The sequence below is a fragment of the Spermophilus citellus genome (genome assembly GCF_964194105.1).
Source record: "Spermophilus citellus genome assembly, chromosome: 10".
Lineage (NCBI taxonomy): Eukaryota > Metazoa > Chordata > Mammalia > Rodentia > Sciuridae > Spermophilus > Spermophilus citellus.
In genome coordinates this window covers 68,448,386-68,463,669 of record NC_138197.1, presented here as the reverse complement: position 1 = coordinate 68,463,669, position 15,284 = coordinate 68,448,386, and the positions used below count along the sequence as shown (strand labels likewise).

Genomic DNA, 15,284 nt, shown 5'->3' with positions numbered 1-15,284 from the left:
ATCCTGTAGTAATCTCCAACTTCCTGACTTTTTCTTAATAACAAAAATAGGTGTGTTCCAAGGACTAAGCGTTGGTTCAATATGACCAGCCTGAAGTTGTTCCTCAACTAATCTATGAATTATTTTAAGCTTTTCCCCTGAGATGGGCCACTGAGCAATTCATATAGGCTCCTCTGTGAGCCACGTGATTTTTTCAGCTGTCTTAGGGATCGGGGAAGTACTCAGGGCCCCTAGTAAAAATTTTGGTTTGGAGCATTTACTAATCTTTGTCGTGGAGACTGGCTTGTAAACAGGTACTCTTCCTGAAGGGTCTCCTTATCATCTCCAGGAAAATACCTCTGATTAACTTCCTCAACTGACCTTATAGAGTTTGGAGTAACTAATAACAATCCCATTTTGGTTAAAATATCTCTTCCCCATAGGTTAGCTGGTAAAGACTCTAACACATAAGGCTTAAATACTCCACTGTTCCCATCGGAATCTTCCCAATGGAGATAGTTGGCACTTTGAGCAGGCTGTGAAACCTGTCCTATTCCCTCTAGGTTAGCTGGTGCTACATGCAAAGGCCAGTTCCTAGGCCAAAACCTACTGGACAATACCGAGATATTAGCCCCTGTGTCTATTATTTCTAGGAAATTTTTATTATTAATTTTAAGTTTTAAGAAAGGGCGTTCTTGCCGTACTAACTGGGACCAGTATACTCTGTCCGGCGGTTTAGAAACTGAATCTACCGGCAGGTGCCTTTCTGAGACACAAGGCAATAATATTAATTGAGCAAAAATATCCTTTGGGGTGAGCCTTAGGGCATAATTGGATTTTACAGTAACATATAACTGTCCTTTAAATTCTGAATCTATCACACCAGGTATTACCTCAATGGCTCCCTTTAATTCATTACGTTCCAAAATCAAACCTACAGTATAATCAGGAAGCGGCCCGAAAATCCCAGTAGGAATTTGTTCTGGCCCCGTTTCAGGATTTAATTCAACTGTCTTTGAAGGTCCTAAGAAAACTGTCTGCGATCTCTGTCCCGGTAAAAATCCCGGGCTGTCCCGGTCGGCGCCAGTGACGTCACACTGTGCGACCTCTCCTCGAATTCCCCGTATTGTTGTTCGGCTCCCGCTAGGAGGAGATGATGGCGGCGAGAAGGCGGGCTGATCCGCGCCATCTGAATCCTCCGTATGGGGCTGCGAGTTTAAGTTCACATTTCTAACCTTTGGCTTGGCCCCTAGTGCCTTTGTTTTTAAATGGCTTAAGGGAAAGGGAATTAACTTAGCCTCAGGCTGATTTTCCATTTGAATAGACTTAACAGCTCTTTGAATGCCTTTTAAAAGGTCCTCAGGGGGCCACGAACTCTGGCCCATATATTCAAAAAGACAAACTTCTAGGGCCGTCCAAGTTTTCTGTATATTTTCTATGCCTCCAGGTAGTTCATTAGAAAGAGAGACTCTCTGTAACTTTCTTCCTAATTTCTCCCAAGTAAGTAAATTTGGAGACTCTTGGTCACAAAACCAAGGACAATATTCACCTACAATCTTTAAAAATTGTAATAACTGAGTTTTCTTTATCTGTTTTCCTTTCTGATTAATTATACTGTCTAAAATAGTCAGATACATTTCCTTATCCGTAGAAGTTGAATTTTCCATTTTAAGTAATTTAACGTCTCTTTCCTTCAATATCTCCAGGTACTTTTGTGACCCAATTGTCACCTCTTCCTTTACCTTTATTTTTATTCCTTATCTTCCTTTATCTTTATTATTTTCCTTATCTTTATAGCGCGCTCCCACTCAATCTAACTAATCTAGAATGCCCCCCTCGTGGGTGCCAATTCTACCACGCGGCCTGCGCAGTGGTTTCATTAATGAGGTTCTAGGCATAAAGTTAGTTAGAAGAGATCGAAATAAAACACACAGACCAGTTACCTTATTTATATTGCTAGGTCCAAGACGGCTCCCCTCTCTGGTTCCCTCCTCTAACCGCCCAGCAGGGCAGCGAGGATTACTCAGGGCTAGCAGGAGAGAGAGAGAGCGAACACGCCTGGGAGTAGCCCTTTATTGGGGAACAAGAGATTCAGGGGAGAATTCCATCCAATGAAGGTTGAGGGGGGGCTGCACACCAAGGTCAGGGTCAGTGATTGGGTCCCCGGGGTCAGTGGTCAGGCACACCCCCACACGGATGGGCTCTCTCATCAGGAAAGGGTTGGGAAAGCTTCGACAGAGCCAAAGCGCCTCAGGCCCTTAATGGGAGTCACCCAATCATGTGTTAGAATGGTTTCCCACAATAAAGTATATTCATACCATTGGTGTCTTCATACATGTACTTAGGATAATGATATCCACCTCATTCCACCATCTTTTTTACCCTCATTCCCCCTCCCTTCACCTCCTACCCTTTTGCCTTATCTAGAGTTCATCTAATCCTCCCATGCTCCTCCTCCCAACCCCACTATGAATCAACCTCCTTATATCAGAGAAAACATTTGGCATTTGGTTTTCTGGGAATGGCTAACTTCACTTAGCATTATATTCTCCAACTCCATCCATTTACTTGCAAATGCCATGATTTTATTCTCTTTTCTTGCTGAGTAATATTCCATTTGTGTGTGTGTGTGTGTGTATATATATATATATATATATATATATATATATATATATATATATCTCACATTTTCTTTATCTATTCTTCTACTGATGGGCATCTAGGTTGATTCCACAGTTTAGCTATTGTGAATCATGCTGCTAGAAACATTGATGTGGCTGTGTCCCTGTAGTATGCTGCCAGAGCAATTAGACAGATGAAAGAAATTAAATGGATACAAATCAGAAATGAAGAACTCAAATTAGTACTATTTGCTGATGATATGATTGTATACCTAGAAGACCCAAAAAATTCCACCAGAAAATTTCTAAAACTAGTGAATAAATTCAGAAAACTAGCAGGATATGAAATCAACACCCTAAATCAAAGGCATTTCTGTATATCAGTGACAAATCCTCTGAAAGGGAAATGAGGAAAACTACCCCATTCACAATAACCTCAAAAACAAAACAAAACAAAACAAAACCCTTGGGAATCAACAAAAGATGTAAAAGTCCTCTAAAACAAAAACTACAGAATGCTAAAGAAAGAAATTAAAGAAGACCTTAGAAGATGGAAAGATCTCCCTTGTTTTTGGATAGGCAGAATTAATATTGTCAAAATGGCCATACTACCAAAAGCGTTATACAGATTTAATCCAACTCCAATCAAAATCCCAATGACGTTCCTCATAGAAATAGAAAAAAGCAATCATGAAATTCATCTGGAAAAATAAGAGACCCAGAATAGCTAAAGCAATCCTTAGCAAGAAGAGTGAACCAGGTGGCATCACTATACCAGCTCTTAAACTATATTACACAGCAATAGTAACAAAACAGCATAGTATTGGCATCAAAATGGACTGGTAGACCAATGGTACAGAATAGAGGACACAGAGACTAATCCACATAATTACAGTTATCCTATTTTGTATTTTATTTAGAGACAGCGTCTCATTGAGTTGTTTAGTGCCTCTCAGTTGCTGAGGCTCTGGCTTTGAATTTGTGATCCTCCTGCCTCAGCCTACTGGGATTACAGACATGTGCCACCATGCCCAGAATTTATCATCCTTAAAGATAAAGAGCCCAGTAAATCTCCAAATGGTTTCTTTAGAGCTGAAGACTTAGTACCTTCTATTAGTAATCGACCAGGAATACTCTGAAAAGGCTTATCTCCAGCAATTTATAAATCTAGCCAAAGGCTGATAATCTGAGCACAAGCTGTGCACTGTGGGTATGTCTTCTTTTTGTTGGATGGTTATACAGCTCAGAGCATCTTCTGAGTCTCTCTCACAAGAATCATGAAGACCAGGACCCCCAGGAAGTAGATGCCAAACACTCTATTACTGGTCTCAGGACCTCCCTGTGGTAGAAGTTTAGGGACATCAAGATGGTGGAGGCAGAGTACAAGAAAAATGCTGGCTGGAGTACAAGACAGATGAGTCATTATGTCCCTATTTATGATAAGTCCCATTACCATGACAACTCTGCCACTGAGGGCTTATCGCCCATGGCTGTTATGCCACAGGCTCTGTATTCTAATTAGGTGAAAATAAGGTAACCAGTGGAAAGGAATGGGTCAAGGTCTTCGATCAGGTCCATGTGGGGAGGGGACCTAGGCACAGCTTAGCATACAAGATAAGGCTCACTCAGACATGTGGACCTTGAGCCACTCTCTTGCTTAGTTCACTCCTCTCTATTTTATGGAGTGTGACTTTCACTTTCACTTCCCATACATCTCTGCTCTGCCTGTTACTTCTGCATGATTTGCTCAATTCTTTGTTCAGGATGGCAATATCCTGGATCTCAACTGGAGATCCCACCAGTATCATGCCCAACACTCAAAAGCCTGTTACAAATACCTGTTGACTTTCTACATGTAAGTTCTAGGGGCCATCATTTTAATGGTGCCCATGTGGGGACTTTGTTATAAACCATGCTGGATATGGAGGAAAATTACACATGCTTTTAATCCATGTGTCCTTGTCTGAAACCATTTGGCACGTGGAAAAAACATGAAGCCTTTAAGGCATTTCTCTCCAGTAAGTCCATAGGATCTTCATCCCAGCATTTTCTCCATGCTACTTTCCTAATTCATCCCTAAGTAGATGGGAGGAAATTATCACTTCCAAAGCCCAGGCTCTTTTGTGTTCTGAACTGTAATAGCTACCTCATTTATATATTGTCCCATATGATATTTCTTTTCGGTGAGTTTCTGAATCTGAGTAGAAAGGTTATCTTTGTATTTAACAGGGTCTCTGTGGGTTTGGCTTTACACATTAACACCAGCTCAAGTCCATATCATCTTTAATCAGTAAGCTTTTGCAACCAGCCAATCCTCATCACACCCCACAATGTCTGGCCACCTTGGAATAGTTTTCTTCGGCTTATCTTTCATCACTTTTGTCTCACCTGTTTTTGTGTCTTTATTTGTTTCATCCAGGCAATCTGAGACATGTTAAAGAGCTCATTCAACAGTGGACACTGTTTTTGAACAGCCTCAAGTTCCTCTAGAGATGGAGAGATTGTTGAGTGTTGCATTATAACATGGGATCATTTTTGTCAAAAGATTGAATAGATCTCATAGTTTTCTCTAGTACTTTTACTTATTTCCCTGCTTTTTATTTTCTTTCTTGTTGCTTTCATTAGCCACTATTTTGTGTGACAGTACTTTTTCATAAGCCTGAGTCCCCTAACAGCTCAGGATCAAATACCTTAAAGGTATTTGAAGACTTGTTCTCTGGAATACACCCACTCAGGTCCGGCTCCTGCTCCCCTGTCGACACCATCTGGTGCCCAGGTGCTTCTGGCTAGCAGCCCAGCAGTGGTGACTACTATCCTGGTTGATGTCATAATTTTTAAACTTTATTTTTACTACTTTTGTGCTTTCTTGGTGCTATTTTTTGTTTCTTATCTTTTGTTTGTGGCAAAAGTGCCATGCTGTCCTTATACTTTTGAAGAGCATTAGATGACAATACACAATATATACTAAGGAAAAAAAGATGGAACCTAAAATTCTATACTTTGGCAAGTTTTCATTCATATGTAGAGTAAAAATATATATTCTTGGATATGCAAGGTCTAGGAATATGTTATAATGATCACCCCCCACTTTAAATAAGTACTTATTAAAAAATAAAATCAGAATAAAGAACTCATTAATAATGGTGAGTACACTCAAATGGTGGCTCTTAGCTTTACATGTAGCATTTCATTTAATCCTCACAATAGCCATATGATGTAGGTGCTATTATTGTCCCTTTACATATAGGAAATTGAGGCACAGAGGAGTTAAGTACTTTACTGAGGCTATGAACTTACATGACCAAGGTTAAGAGCCAAGGCAACTGGTCTTCTATGACAAGGCATCTAACCTTTGTGCTCTACTGTGGAAAAGAGGAAGTAAAAATAGAGGAATGTGGGAGTTCTGTGTTTGGAATTGGGGTCTAACTTTGTGATTGTGACATGCTTGGCAACTAGGAAGTTTCTGTGCAAAGACACAGAATTCTTGGCTGCTAGAAGTTTCTGTGCAAGACATGGAATACCTGGCTACAGGGAAACCCCTGTGCAAAAGCATGGGATGCCTGGCTGCTATAGCAATGTTCTTCATGAATTACCCTATTTCCCAGGCTTGGAATGCCCTGCAGTTTCCCCTTGAAGCTATTAGGATAACTATGCAGGTACACGATCTAGTTTCCATGGTGATATCCTTAGAGAAAAGGGGCTCTGTGTTTGTATTAACCTGGAACCTACCTCAGTTAGCTAGCACTCAGGGTTAAAGGAATAATAGTTAGAATGTAGTCATAGTAACGGGTAATATGTAACCTTTTTTTGGGTTAATAAACACGGCACAGAGAGGAGCAGCCACCTTTGTCTGCCTGCTTCTACACTGTGTGTGTGTGTGTGTGTGTGTGTGTGTGTGTGTGTGTGTGTGTCTGTCCTTTCTCTGCCTCTTCACAGGTTTTCTCCACAGGTATTCTTAACGGGAATGTTCATGAGATTCTGGGTTCAATCCCCTGCACCGAAAGAATAAAAAAATAAAAAATAAAAATGTGCTGTGAAAGAGATTTCAGTGAATATTAAATAAATTTAAACATAGAATAAGGCCTAAAAGCTATAAAAACTATGATTAGACTCAGAATTTAATTGATTCAATCATTACATAGTAAACTAGATGTGATGGGGCACACCTGTAATGCCAGCTAGCCGACTGAGGCATGAGACTCACAAGTTCAACTACAGCCTGGGAAACTTAGAGAAAGCCTATCTCAAAATAAAAGATAGAAAGGGCTGGGAATATAGGTCAGTGGTTAAGCATTCCTGACAATCCCTCGTACTGAAAAACAAGTTACATAATATAGAAATAATGATTTTTTAAAGATATCTAGGGGGAAAAATTAAAGAATGTAGAACAAAATTGAAGAATGCAAGTGACAGAGGGAAGAGGGAAATTATCAAAATGAAATAAATTTGTAGTCTTTCATAAGAAGTGTAAACATATTTTGTTTTAAAACTTGAAATCCATAAATACAGATTTACCACTATTGCTTACAAGGACAAAGAAGAAATAAAATCGTCTAACAGTTGTAGGAGACAATACATTTGGAAAAAAAAATCAAAGCAGTTGATCAAGACGACAAAACAATATGGGTGAAAAATAAGACATAAATGATCAATTCAGGAGGTGCAACTTAGGAAGAAAGTGGTATAAAAGAGAAGAACAAAGAAAAAACAGACCATAGATCTACAGTATACACTTAATATAATTTTGTGTATTTCATTTTCCATCACCGGCTAGGAAGAGTGGTACAGGGCTCCCTTCAAGTTAGTGGTCAAAAATCTACCTCAGGTTCAAGCACTTGGCAATACAAAATCATTTCCCACCATTCTGTGTTCTTGTTCATGACCCAAAATAATGAAGACATTTCCTCAATGTCCTTTTCACAGCTGCCTTCACCTCCTGGTTCTTCAGGCTGTAGATGAGGGGATTCAGCATGGGTGTGACTGCGCTATACTGCAAGGAGGCGAGCAAATCTAGGGATGAACCAGAGGTTGGCATAAGATAGCGAACCAAACCTGACCCAAAGAACAGGATCACTGCAATAAGGTGAGAGGAGCAGGTGTTAAATGCCTTGCTTCTGCCTGTGGTGGAACTCATGCTCAGGATAGTGGACACAATGCGGGTGTAAGAGAAGAAGATAGGGAGAAAGGTCCCAAGCCCATGCAGCAAGGTGGAGCAGATCAAGATGTCGATATTGATGGAAATATCAGAGCAAGACAAGGGGAAGAGAGAGGGAAGCTCACAGGTGTAGTGGTGTATGGTTTGGGCGTCACAGAAGTCCAGGTTCACAGCCAAGAGCACAATGACTACTGAACTGAGAGAGGCCAGGCCCCATGAGACCAGCACCAGCTTCACACAGAGCTCATTGCTCATTTTCTGGCCATAAAGCAGTGGGTGGCAGATGGCGGCATACCGGTCATAAGCCATCATTGAAAGAAGAAAGGCTTCAGTTCCTGCAGTGATAAACACAAAAAAGACCTGAGTCAGGCAGCCCTCTACTGAGATGGTTTTCTTCTCAGACAGGAGGTCTTTCAGCAACTTGGGCACAGTGACAGAAGAGAAGCACAGATCCAGGAATGACAGGTTGCTCAAGAAGAAGTACATGGGTGTGTGGAGGTGGGAGTCAGCCCCGATCACCAGCAGCATTGTCAAGTTGCCCATCATGGTCAGGATGTAAATCCCCAGGAATAGCACGAAAAGCAGAGCCTCAGTTTGGGGGTTGTCAGACAGCCCAGTGAGGATAAACCCAGTGATGGTGCTGTGGTTCCTCAAGGCCATTTGTGGATGATATTTCCTTGGAATAAAACAGAAAGAGGAGTGAGATCTCCTATAATTGTCCCTCTCTCCTTCAGGGTATCACTCCTTCTTCTCATACATCCCTTTCTGCTTTGCCTTCTCTCTGGGCTCAGATATCTCAGAGCTACCCTTACTTGAATGTCAGTGAGAGTTTTTATTCTGCTTCATTATCAGTGATGTTGGGTCACAGTCTTCACATGTTTCAGAGAATCCTATTCCTTCTCCACTGGGTTCTCCTGGAAAAATGAGTATCTCTGGCTTACTTATACCTTCACGATATTTAGCTTTTTTTTGGCATTCTTTCTATAGTTCAGAAATCCTGCAAATTCTAGAGCGTATCTATAATGGTCTTCCACATCTTCTCTTCTCAAATTTTCAATCCTTATTTTTTGTTAAAAATTATCCAATGACTCCTTAACCAGGCCTGACTCCTTCAGGCACCGTGGGCACATTGCCTGGGGCTCCAATTCTTCTATGGCTGATGGAAATGTCTTTATTTCTTTTAAGACCACAAAGGGAAAACTGAATATAATCAGAATGTATTTATCTTTTTAACTATGCAGTCATAACAGGTAAATTTTAATTTTTTAGTGGAAAGAGGGCCCACAAAGGTAAAAGTGCTGATGCTCCAAGGTAATTCTGTGAGAACTGTCAGGAAATTCTTATCTTTGGGAGAAGATTTATCCTGATATTTCCTGTGAGAAGTCTGATATTCAGGGATATTTTGTAATGTTATGTTGACATGTAGAGGAACCATAAAAAGTTTATGGTTTTTCTTTTCTAAGTATCATTTCAGTGTTAGGCTTGGTCCACGATAACATTTTTCTTACTTTGACATTTGGAGCTCTTCCTCATTCGCTCTTAACTTTTCAGTCATTTTGGTTGCCTTTGATACCAGAAAGTCTGTTTCTGTGTCTGTTCTCACATTTTCCTCTACTTTGAATACTTTCCTCTTAATTTCACTAATCCAAACCTTCATGGGCTTTCCAATGTCACCTCTAAACCTGCTTTTTCAAATAGCTCTTCTCACAGCTCCCTTCTCTAGCCCACAGCTTCTCTTGCCCCATTATATAGCCTGAATTCTGCTTCTTTTCTCATGTTGAACATGTACCCCAGTTTTTTCCCATTCTAGAATGTCAGCCCCTTGAGAACATGGACCCTAACTAAACAACAACAATCATAAATCAGGACTTTTTTTTTTTGTTCTGTCCCTATTCATTCTGTGTTTCGGATTATTCTGGAATTGTCTCTATAGCATGTCACATGTGCTGCAGACAAGAACTCTTGACCACTTCAGGCACAATCACATCCTTTTACTCCAGTGCCCCAATAGCACTAGTGCCCAGCAAAAGTATTGCTGATCTTTTTTAAAAAGATCTTTTTAATTTTTAATTTGTTTTTCTTTGAGTTATACAAGACAGTACAGTATATCTATGTTCACTGTGGTGTATTCAGTATTGCTGATCTTGTTGTCCATCAAAGTTGCCATGCTGGCTATCCATGTTGCATAAGGGCCACTACTACTGAATTCAAGGATGCTTTTATCAGTACAGAATGTGTCCTTTCATTCATGCAGTAGCAGTGTCCTCTGATGCTCTCATTTTTTTTCTTTTTGTAGAATCTATAAACACTTGCTGTTACTTCTGGTTCCATTGTGGATGCGTTATTATCCCATGGTGGTCTGAATGAAAAGCCTTATAATTTTCTTTTAAAACTTTCTTGCATTCTCTTACTCTAGTTATAAACTGTGTGTTCAAGAGGACCAGGGTAATGTACAGTTTATGATCATGTACTAAAAATTATGATAATATACTAAAAAATTTGAACCCTAATTTATGAGACGATATAGTAATTCATTATCTTATATGAAGAAGCTGCTTTTCGTTGCCATTTTTAGTTTAATTCACTAGGATTCTGTTTTTGTTTGACTTCCATATTCCATTTCTATGGTAGGAAGTTTCCATGATCACAAAAATATTTAATCTTGCTGATCTAGATGGCCCTGATTCTCACCCTTCTGGTCTCATCCGCAATCTGTAACCTGGTGCTGACTTATCAATAGAAGCTTAAATTCTTATCCTTTTAACTAATCCATCATCCCATACTTAAGTCCATCTTGGACTAGGTTACCTGTATGCCTGCACAAACAGGGCAATGTTCACCTTCGTGTGCCCAGAGGGTGAGAGCTTAGATCCAGCGATGGTGAGACATAGTCAGCTGAAGGAGTTATTCTTGAAAACTCTGCATAGGTAAAGTCGTAAATACTGTTGAAAGCAAACACTTTATTTGATATCCATACAAGCAAAGTCAAATGATAAATGGAAACCATCCTCTCCAAAGATTTGGGTATTTCAGGATGTTTGTGGATAAGGCTATCCTAAAAACTTCCTTCTATTCTTCCGCTTGCTTTCACAAGGTGGACCTGACCACGATGTCCACAGGGGCTTCAAGCTCTCATGTTAAGAACATTGTAAGATTTCTGGAGAATCCTTTCTGTCCTGCCTAGTCATACTTTGTATGAAGGAAGGCAGTAACTATTTCTTGCATTTGATTTTCAAGTGATCACAAAGAAAGGAGTTTCCTATACTGCCACCTTCCACCTCAAAACTAATGTCTGAAATTTCTTGAGTGGCCAGTGTCAAACAATTTCACTCGAATTCTAAATTAAGAAGGTATAAAAACAAGCCAATTAAATATTTATTTGTAAATAAATATCAATTAAATATTTCTTTGTAACAACTTTATTTTTTTTAAAGAGAGAGAGAGAATTTTTTTAATATTTATTTTTCAGTTTTCAGTGGACACAACATCTTTATTTTATTTTTATGTGGTGCTGAGGATCGAACCCAGTGCCCTGTGCATGCCAGGTGGGCATGTTACCGCTTGAGTCACATCCCCAGGCCACAACTTTATTTTCAAGGTATTAGAATATTGTATAAGCACTATCAAAAAGAAAGAATGGTTTTGAAATCTATGTTTGTGGAAGAAGACAAAGTAATTGTTTTTTTATGATAAAAACACTTTATAAAAAAATTTAAAGTCACATTGTCTTTCTTATAGCTGATATTAAGACAGAATCTCTTGGCTAGAAAATAAAATTTACCTTCCTGTTTATAGTAGTCATTCTTCACCAGTTTGAGTTCTGAAATAAGAATATCCTTATATAATCTTTTAAATAGTCTTTAAAATGCTCTTTTCTTTTATAATAATGTGGTTGTCATAAACATTTTTTAAAATTTGTTTTAATTAGTTATACATGACAGTAGAATTCACTTTGATACATCATATATAGATGGCGTATAATTCCTTATTCTTCTGGTTATACATGATGTAGAATCCCACCAGTTGTATAGTTACATATGTACACAGGGTATATTGATAAAACTGATTTTGCAAGTCAAAACCTAAAACTAGTCTTACTATAAATATAATCATATATTTCTAAGTATTTATATGTATATAAATTTTTCTTTTAAAATTTTACTTATTTTAAACGTACTTGTATTTTTAAAAATCATTTTTCTCCCTGACATATAACTGTAAAGTTTTATACCTATTTACCCATCTATTTCTATTTTTAAACTAAAAAGGCATTTACTGAAGAAAATGTAAAAATGCCAAAATGTACAGAGAAAAATTTACTCAAAATTCAAAGAGGTTGTATAGATTTTTTAGCAATTTTAGAATTTGGATATTCTACCAGTTTTATTTTAGCCATTTGAAAGTATTTGAGGCAAAATTAAGATTTTAAGAAACCCTTTTCTTTGTGATCACTTGAAAATCAAATGCAAGAAATAGTTACTGCCTTCCTTCGTACAAAGTATGACTAGGCAGGACAGAAAGGATTCTCCAGAAATATTACAAAATTAAAGTATTTGAGGATAAATGGAACAGATCATGGAATTTAGTTGCAAATACAGTTCTGCTTCATGCTCTTTTGATTAAAAAAAAACAACCAAGTCAAACTTGCAGTCATTTTTCAAAAGGGAAGATATTGACTGATTTGATCCTGAGATATAAGACTAATGCACAAATTTGAATAGGGGGTGAAAACAGGGAAAGATAAAGAAGATTGATCACAGAAGGGTGGGAGAAGTAAAAGAGGATTTCAGATGGTCTTAGAGAAACACCTGTATCACCATCTTGCCAACACAGACACTCTGTGTCAATGGCACACATGGTCATTTGATCAGTTTCTCTTAAAAAGAGATAAGACAGAATATTGGGTATGTTTGATTTTGTGGCTCTCAGAAAGTTCATTCACTGAAGTTCCGCTGTTAATAGAGAAAAATCATGGATTCTTTTCACTGACTTAACTATCAAGCCAAAGTTAAGAAGAACAACTCTGATGGAGATAATATCTTACTTACCTGATCTTGCTTAAAGGATGAGTTATTTAACAACAGGCTTTTATAAAATGAGAGATGTTTTAGCTGCCTGACAGAGTGACTTTCTCACGCCGATTCTTAAATACATTCTTGGAATGAAGAAACACGCGAGGACTGTGTGTGGAAGGTGGGAGCATGTGGAGGATCCAGGGGGCTGAGGGTTAACCTTCACTGTTCTTAGTGTTAAGCAGAAAATGAATAAAGACGCTTCTGAGGAAGTGTCCAAGGCAGCTGGTAGAAATAGGTCCCCTAAAGGGGAAATGTCCTGAGAGGGACTAGGAGGCTTCTCATCCTAGCTTAGGGATGAAGGAAGGGGGGAGCAGGATGAATGGAACAGAAGTTGTGGGAGGTGGAGGTGGGGAAGGGAGGGGGTCAGCAGCAGAATTAAAAATGTACGCTCGGAGCTGGGGTTATAGCTTAGTGGTTGAGCCCTTGCCTTGCATAGGTGAGGCTCTGGGTTCGATTCTCAGCACCACATAAAATAAATAAATAAAACAAAGATATTAAAAAGAAACCCCAAACAAACAAAAAATACACAGAACTTTGTAGGCAGAAGCACAGAGGGAACATTGGGAAATCAGAGGTCATTACCGTTCTCCTGGCTTTTCTTGGAGGAGGCAGTTGCACATGTTCTGTCTTTCTCATTATGAGACAGACACATCACAGGCAAAGTCTTCCTACCAGAGAACCTCAACTGCAGGAGTCTGATTCCTTACAGTATAGTTAGACTTATTTTTTTTTTTCTCTCTCTCTCTGGTGGTGCTGGGGATTGAACCCAGGGCCTTGTGCATGTAAAGCAAGCACTGTACCAACTGAGCTATATCCCTAGCCCAGGCTTTTCTCTTTGATATATGAGCAATGAACAGAATAATATGAGCTCTGAAAACACTAGATATATCACAGAACCAGGAATATTCTCCTGAATACCTTAATCTGGAGTGGAGCCATTCTGCCATGCAGGATATTATGTGGAAAGATAAGGATATTTTCTCTAAAACTCATGTTCTGAAAACCAGGTATGCATTTCTTCAAAATCATCTCTTAGGCTTACAGGTGTGGCAACATGCCTTTTCTTCGTTTATTTCTTCTGAGATTCTGAATACTCCTCTACAGGTCACTTGAAGAAAAAACTCTCTAGTGGAACCAATCAGAAGGCCATCTGTGCTTAGGCAGCCACAGCAGAGTCAGGCACCCAGGGGAAGCTGGGCCCATGCCATGGATTCCCTGAAGTCTCAGCCTGAAGCCAAGCTCTGGACTCACTCACCAGTTTCCAGTTAACTGAAAAGTTAAACTTAGCTAGAGGCACAGGAGACTATCTTCAAAGCCATATTTGAGGTCTCTGATTTAAAATAATCACTTAAAGCCTAAAAGAACTCTTTTTTTTTTTTTGGTATTGAGAATTGAACTCAGAGGCGCTTAACCACTGAACTACATCCCCAGCCTCCATCCCAATTTTTATATTTTATTTTGAGTCAGGATCTTACTAAGTTGCTTAGAACCTTGCTAAGTTGATGAGACTGGCTTTGAACTCATGATCCTCCTGCCTTAGCCTCCTAACTTGCCATCATGCCCAGCTAAAAGAGAATTCTTATTAGGGTTGGGGTGGAGATGAAGAAGGGGAGAAAAAGAAAGAGATTTAAGGAAAAATTACTCTTTTGGGAAATGGACATTCTCTTCATGGCGAGGTTGAGAATATCTATTGGGAGCTGTTCAGGAGAATGAGCTGTAACATATTACTGAATATAGGTCACTTTCTAGTATACATTTGAGGTTTCCTTATTTTTATAAAAGGATCATCCATTTTAATAATTTAATGAGAGGAGATGGCTCTACCCTGGGAAAATTATTGAGCTTTGAGTTTATATTTCAAGCATATAATACATTTTTAAAAAAATTTTTGTTACTGGGGATTGAATCCTGGGATGCTTTATCACTGAGCCATATCCTCAGCTCTTTTGTTTTTTATATTGAGACAGGGTCTTGCTAAATTGCTTAGAGCCTTGCTAAGTTGCTGGGGGCTGGCCTCAAATTTATGGTCCCCCAGCTTCAGCCTTCCAAGTTTCTGGGATTATAGGCATGTGCCAGTGCACCCAGCTGGCTTGAATTTTTAAAGATTTGTTAAGGAGGTAATAATTCAGGCATTCAGTGAATTATTTTAAATAATTCATAGAATGTCTAAAATCAAAACTTTAACTTATTATTTGAGTTAAGGAAGAATTAGCAACATTTTAATGAAGTTTACATGTAAGTATCAAACACAGATGACATGTTACCCTTGATTTAACTCAAGTAATTCAGAGGTCAACAAAACGTTTACTTATTCACCATTTCTTTAGTGAGAATCGAGTGCCAGGCACTGAGTGAGGTGAGAGAGATTCCAGAAATGAACAGCACCTGCTCTGGGTCCTTCCCTTAAGCCCTTTGAGGTAGGAATAGGCTTTATCTCTAAATGTCATCTAGGAG

At 39.0% G+C, this 15,284-nt stretch overlaps 1 protein-coding gene across 2 annotated transcripts; it reads right to left on the bottom strand.

Annotated features, from left to right (window-relative positions):
- Positions 1-7,266: 7,266 nt before the first annotated feature.
- Positions 7,267-13,884, bottom strand: LOC308658922 (olfactory receptor 8S1-like). Of its 2 annotated transcripts, none has more exons than XM_081311866.1 (3): positions 13,749-13,884; positions 10,564-10,674; positions 7,267-8,431 (listed from the first exon to the last, which is right to left on the bottom strand). In XM_081311866.1, the coding sequence occupies exon 3, from the start codon at positions 8,413-8,415 to the stop codon at positions 7,477-7,479; it is 939 nt and encodes a 312-aa protein (XP_081167992.1). In that variant the 5' UTR covers positions 8,416-8,431; positions 10,564-10,674; positions 13,749-13,884; the 3' UTR covers positions 7,267-7,476. The 2 variants fall into 2 exon arrangements, with proteins under 2 accessions (XP_081167992.1, XP_081167993.1); XM_081311867.1 differs by lacking the exon at positions 13,749-13,884 and adding an exon at positions 13,413-13,528.
- Positions 13,885-15,284: the final 1,400 nt, after the last annotated feature.

Excerpts from the sequence above, each read along its gene's own strand:
- LOC308658922 (XM_081311866.1), bottom strand. The coding sequence starts at position 8,415 with ATGGCCTTGAGGAACCACAGCACCATCACTGGGTTTATCCTCACTGGG.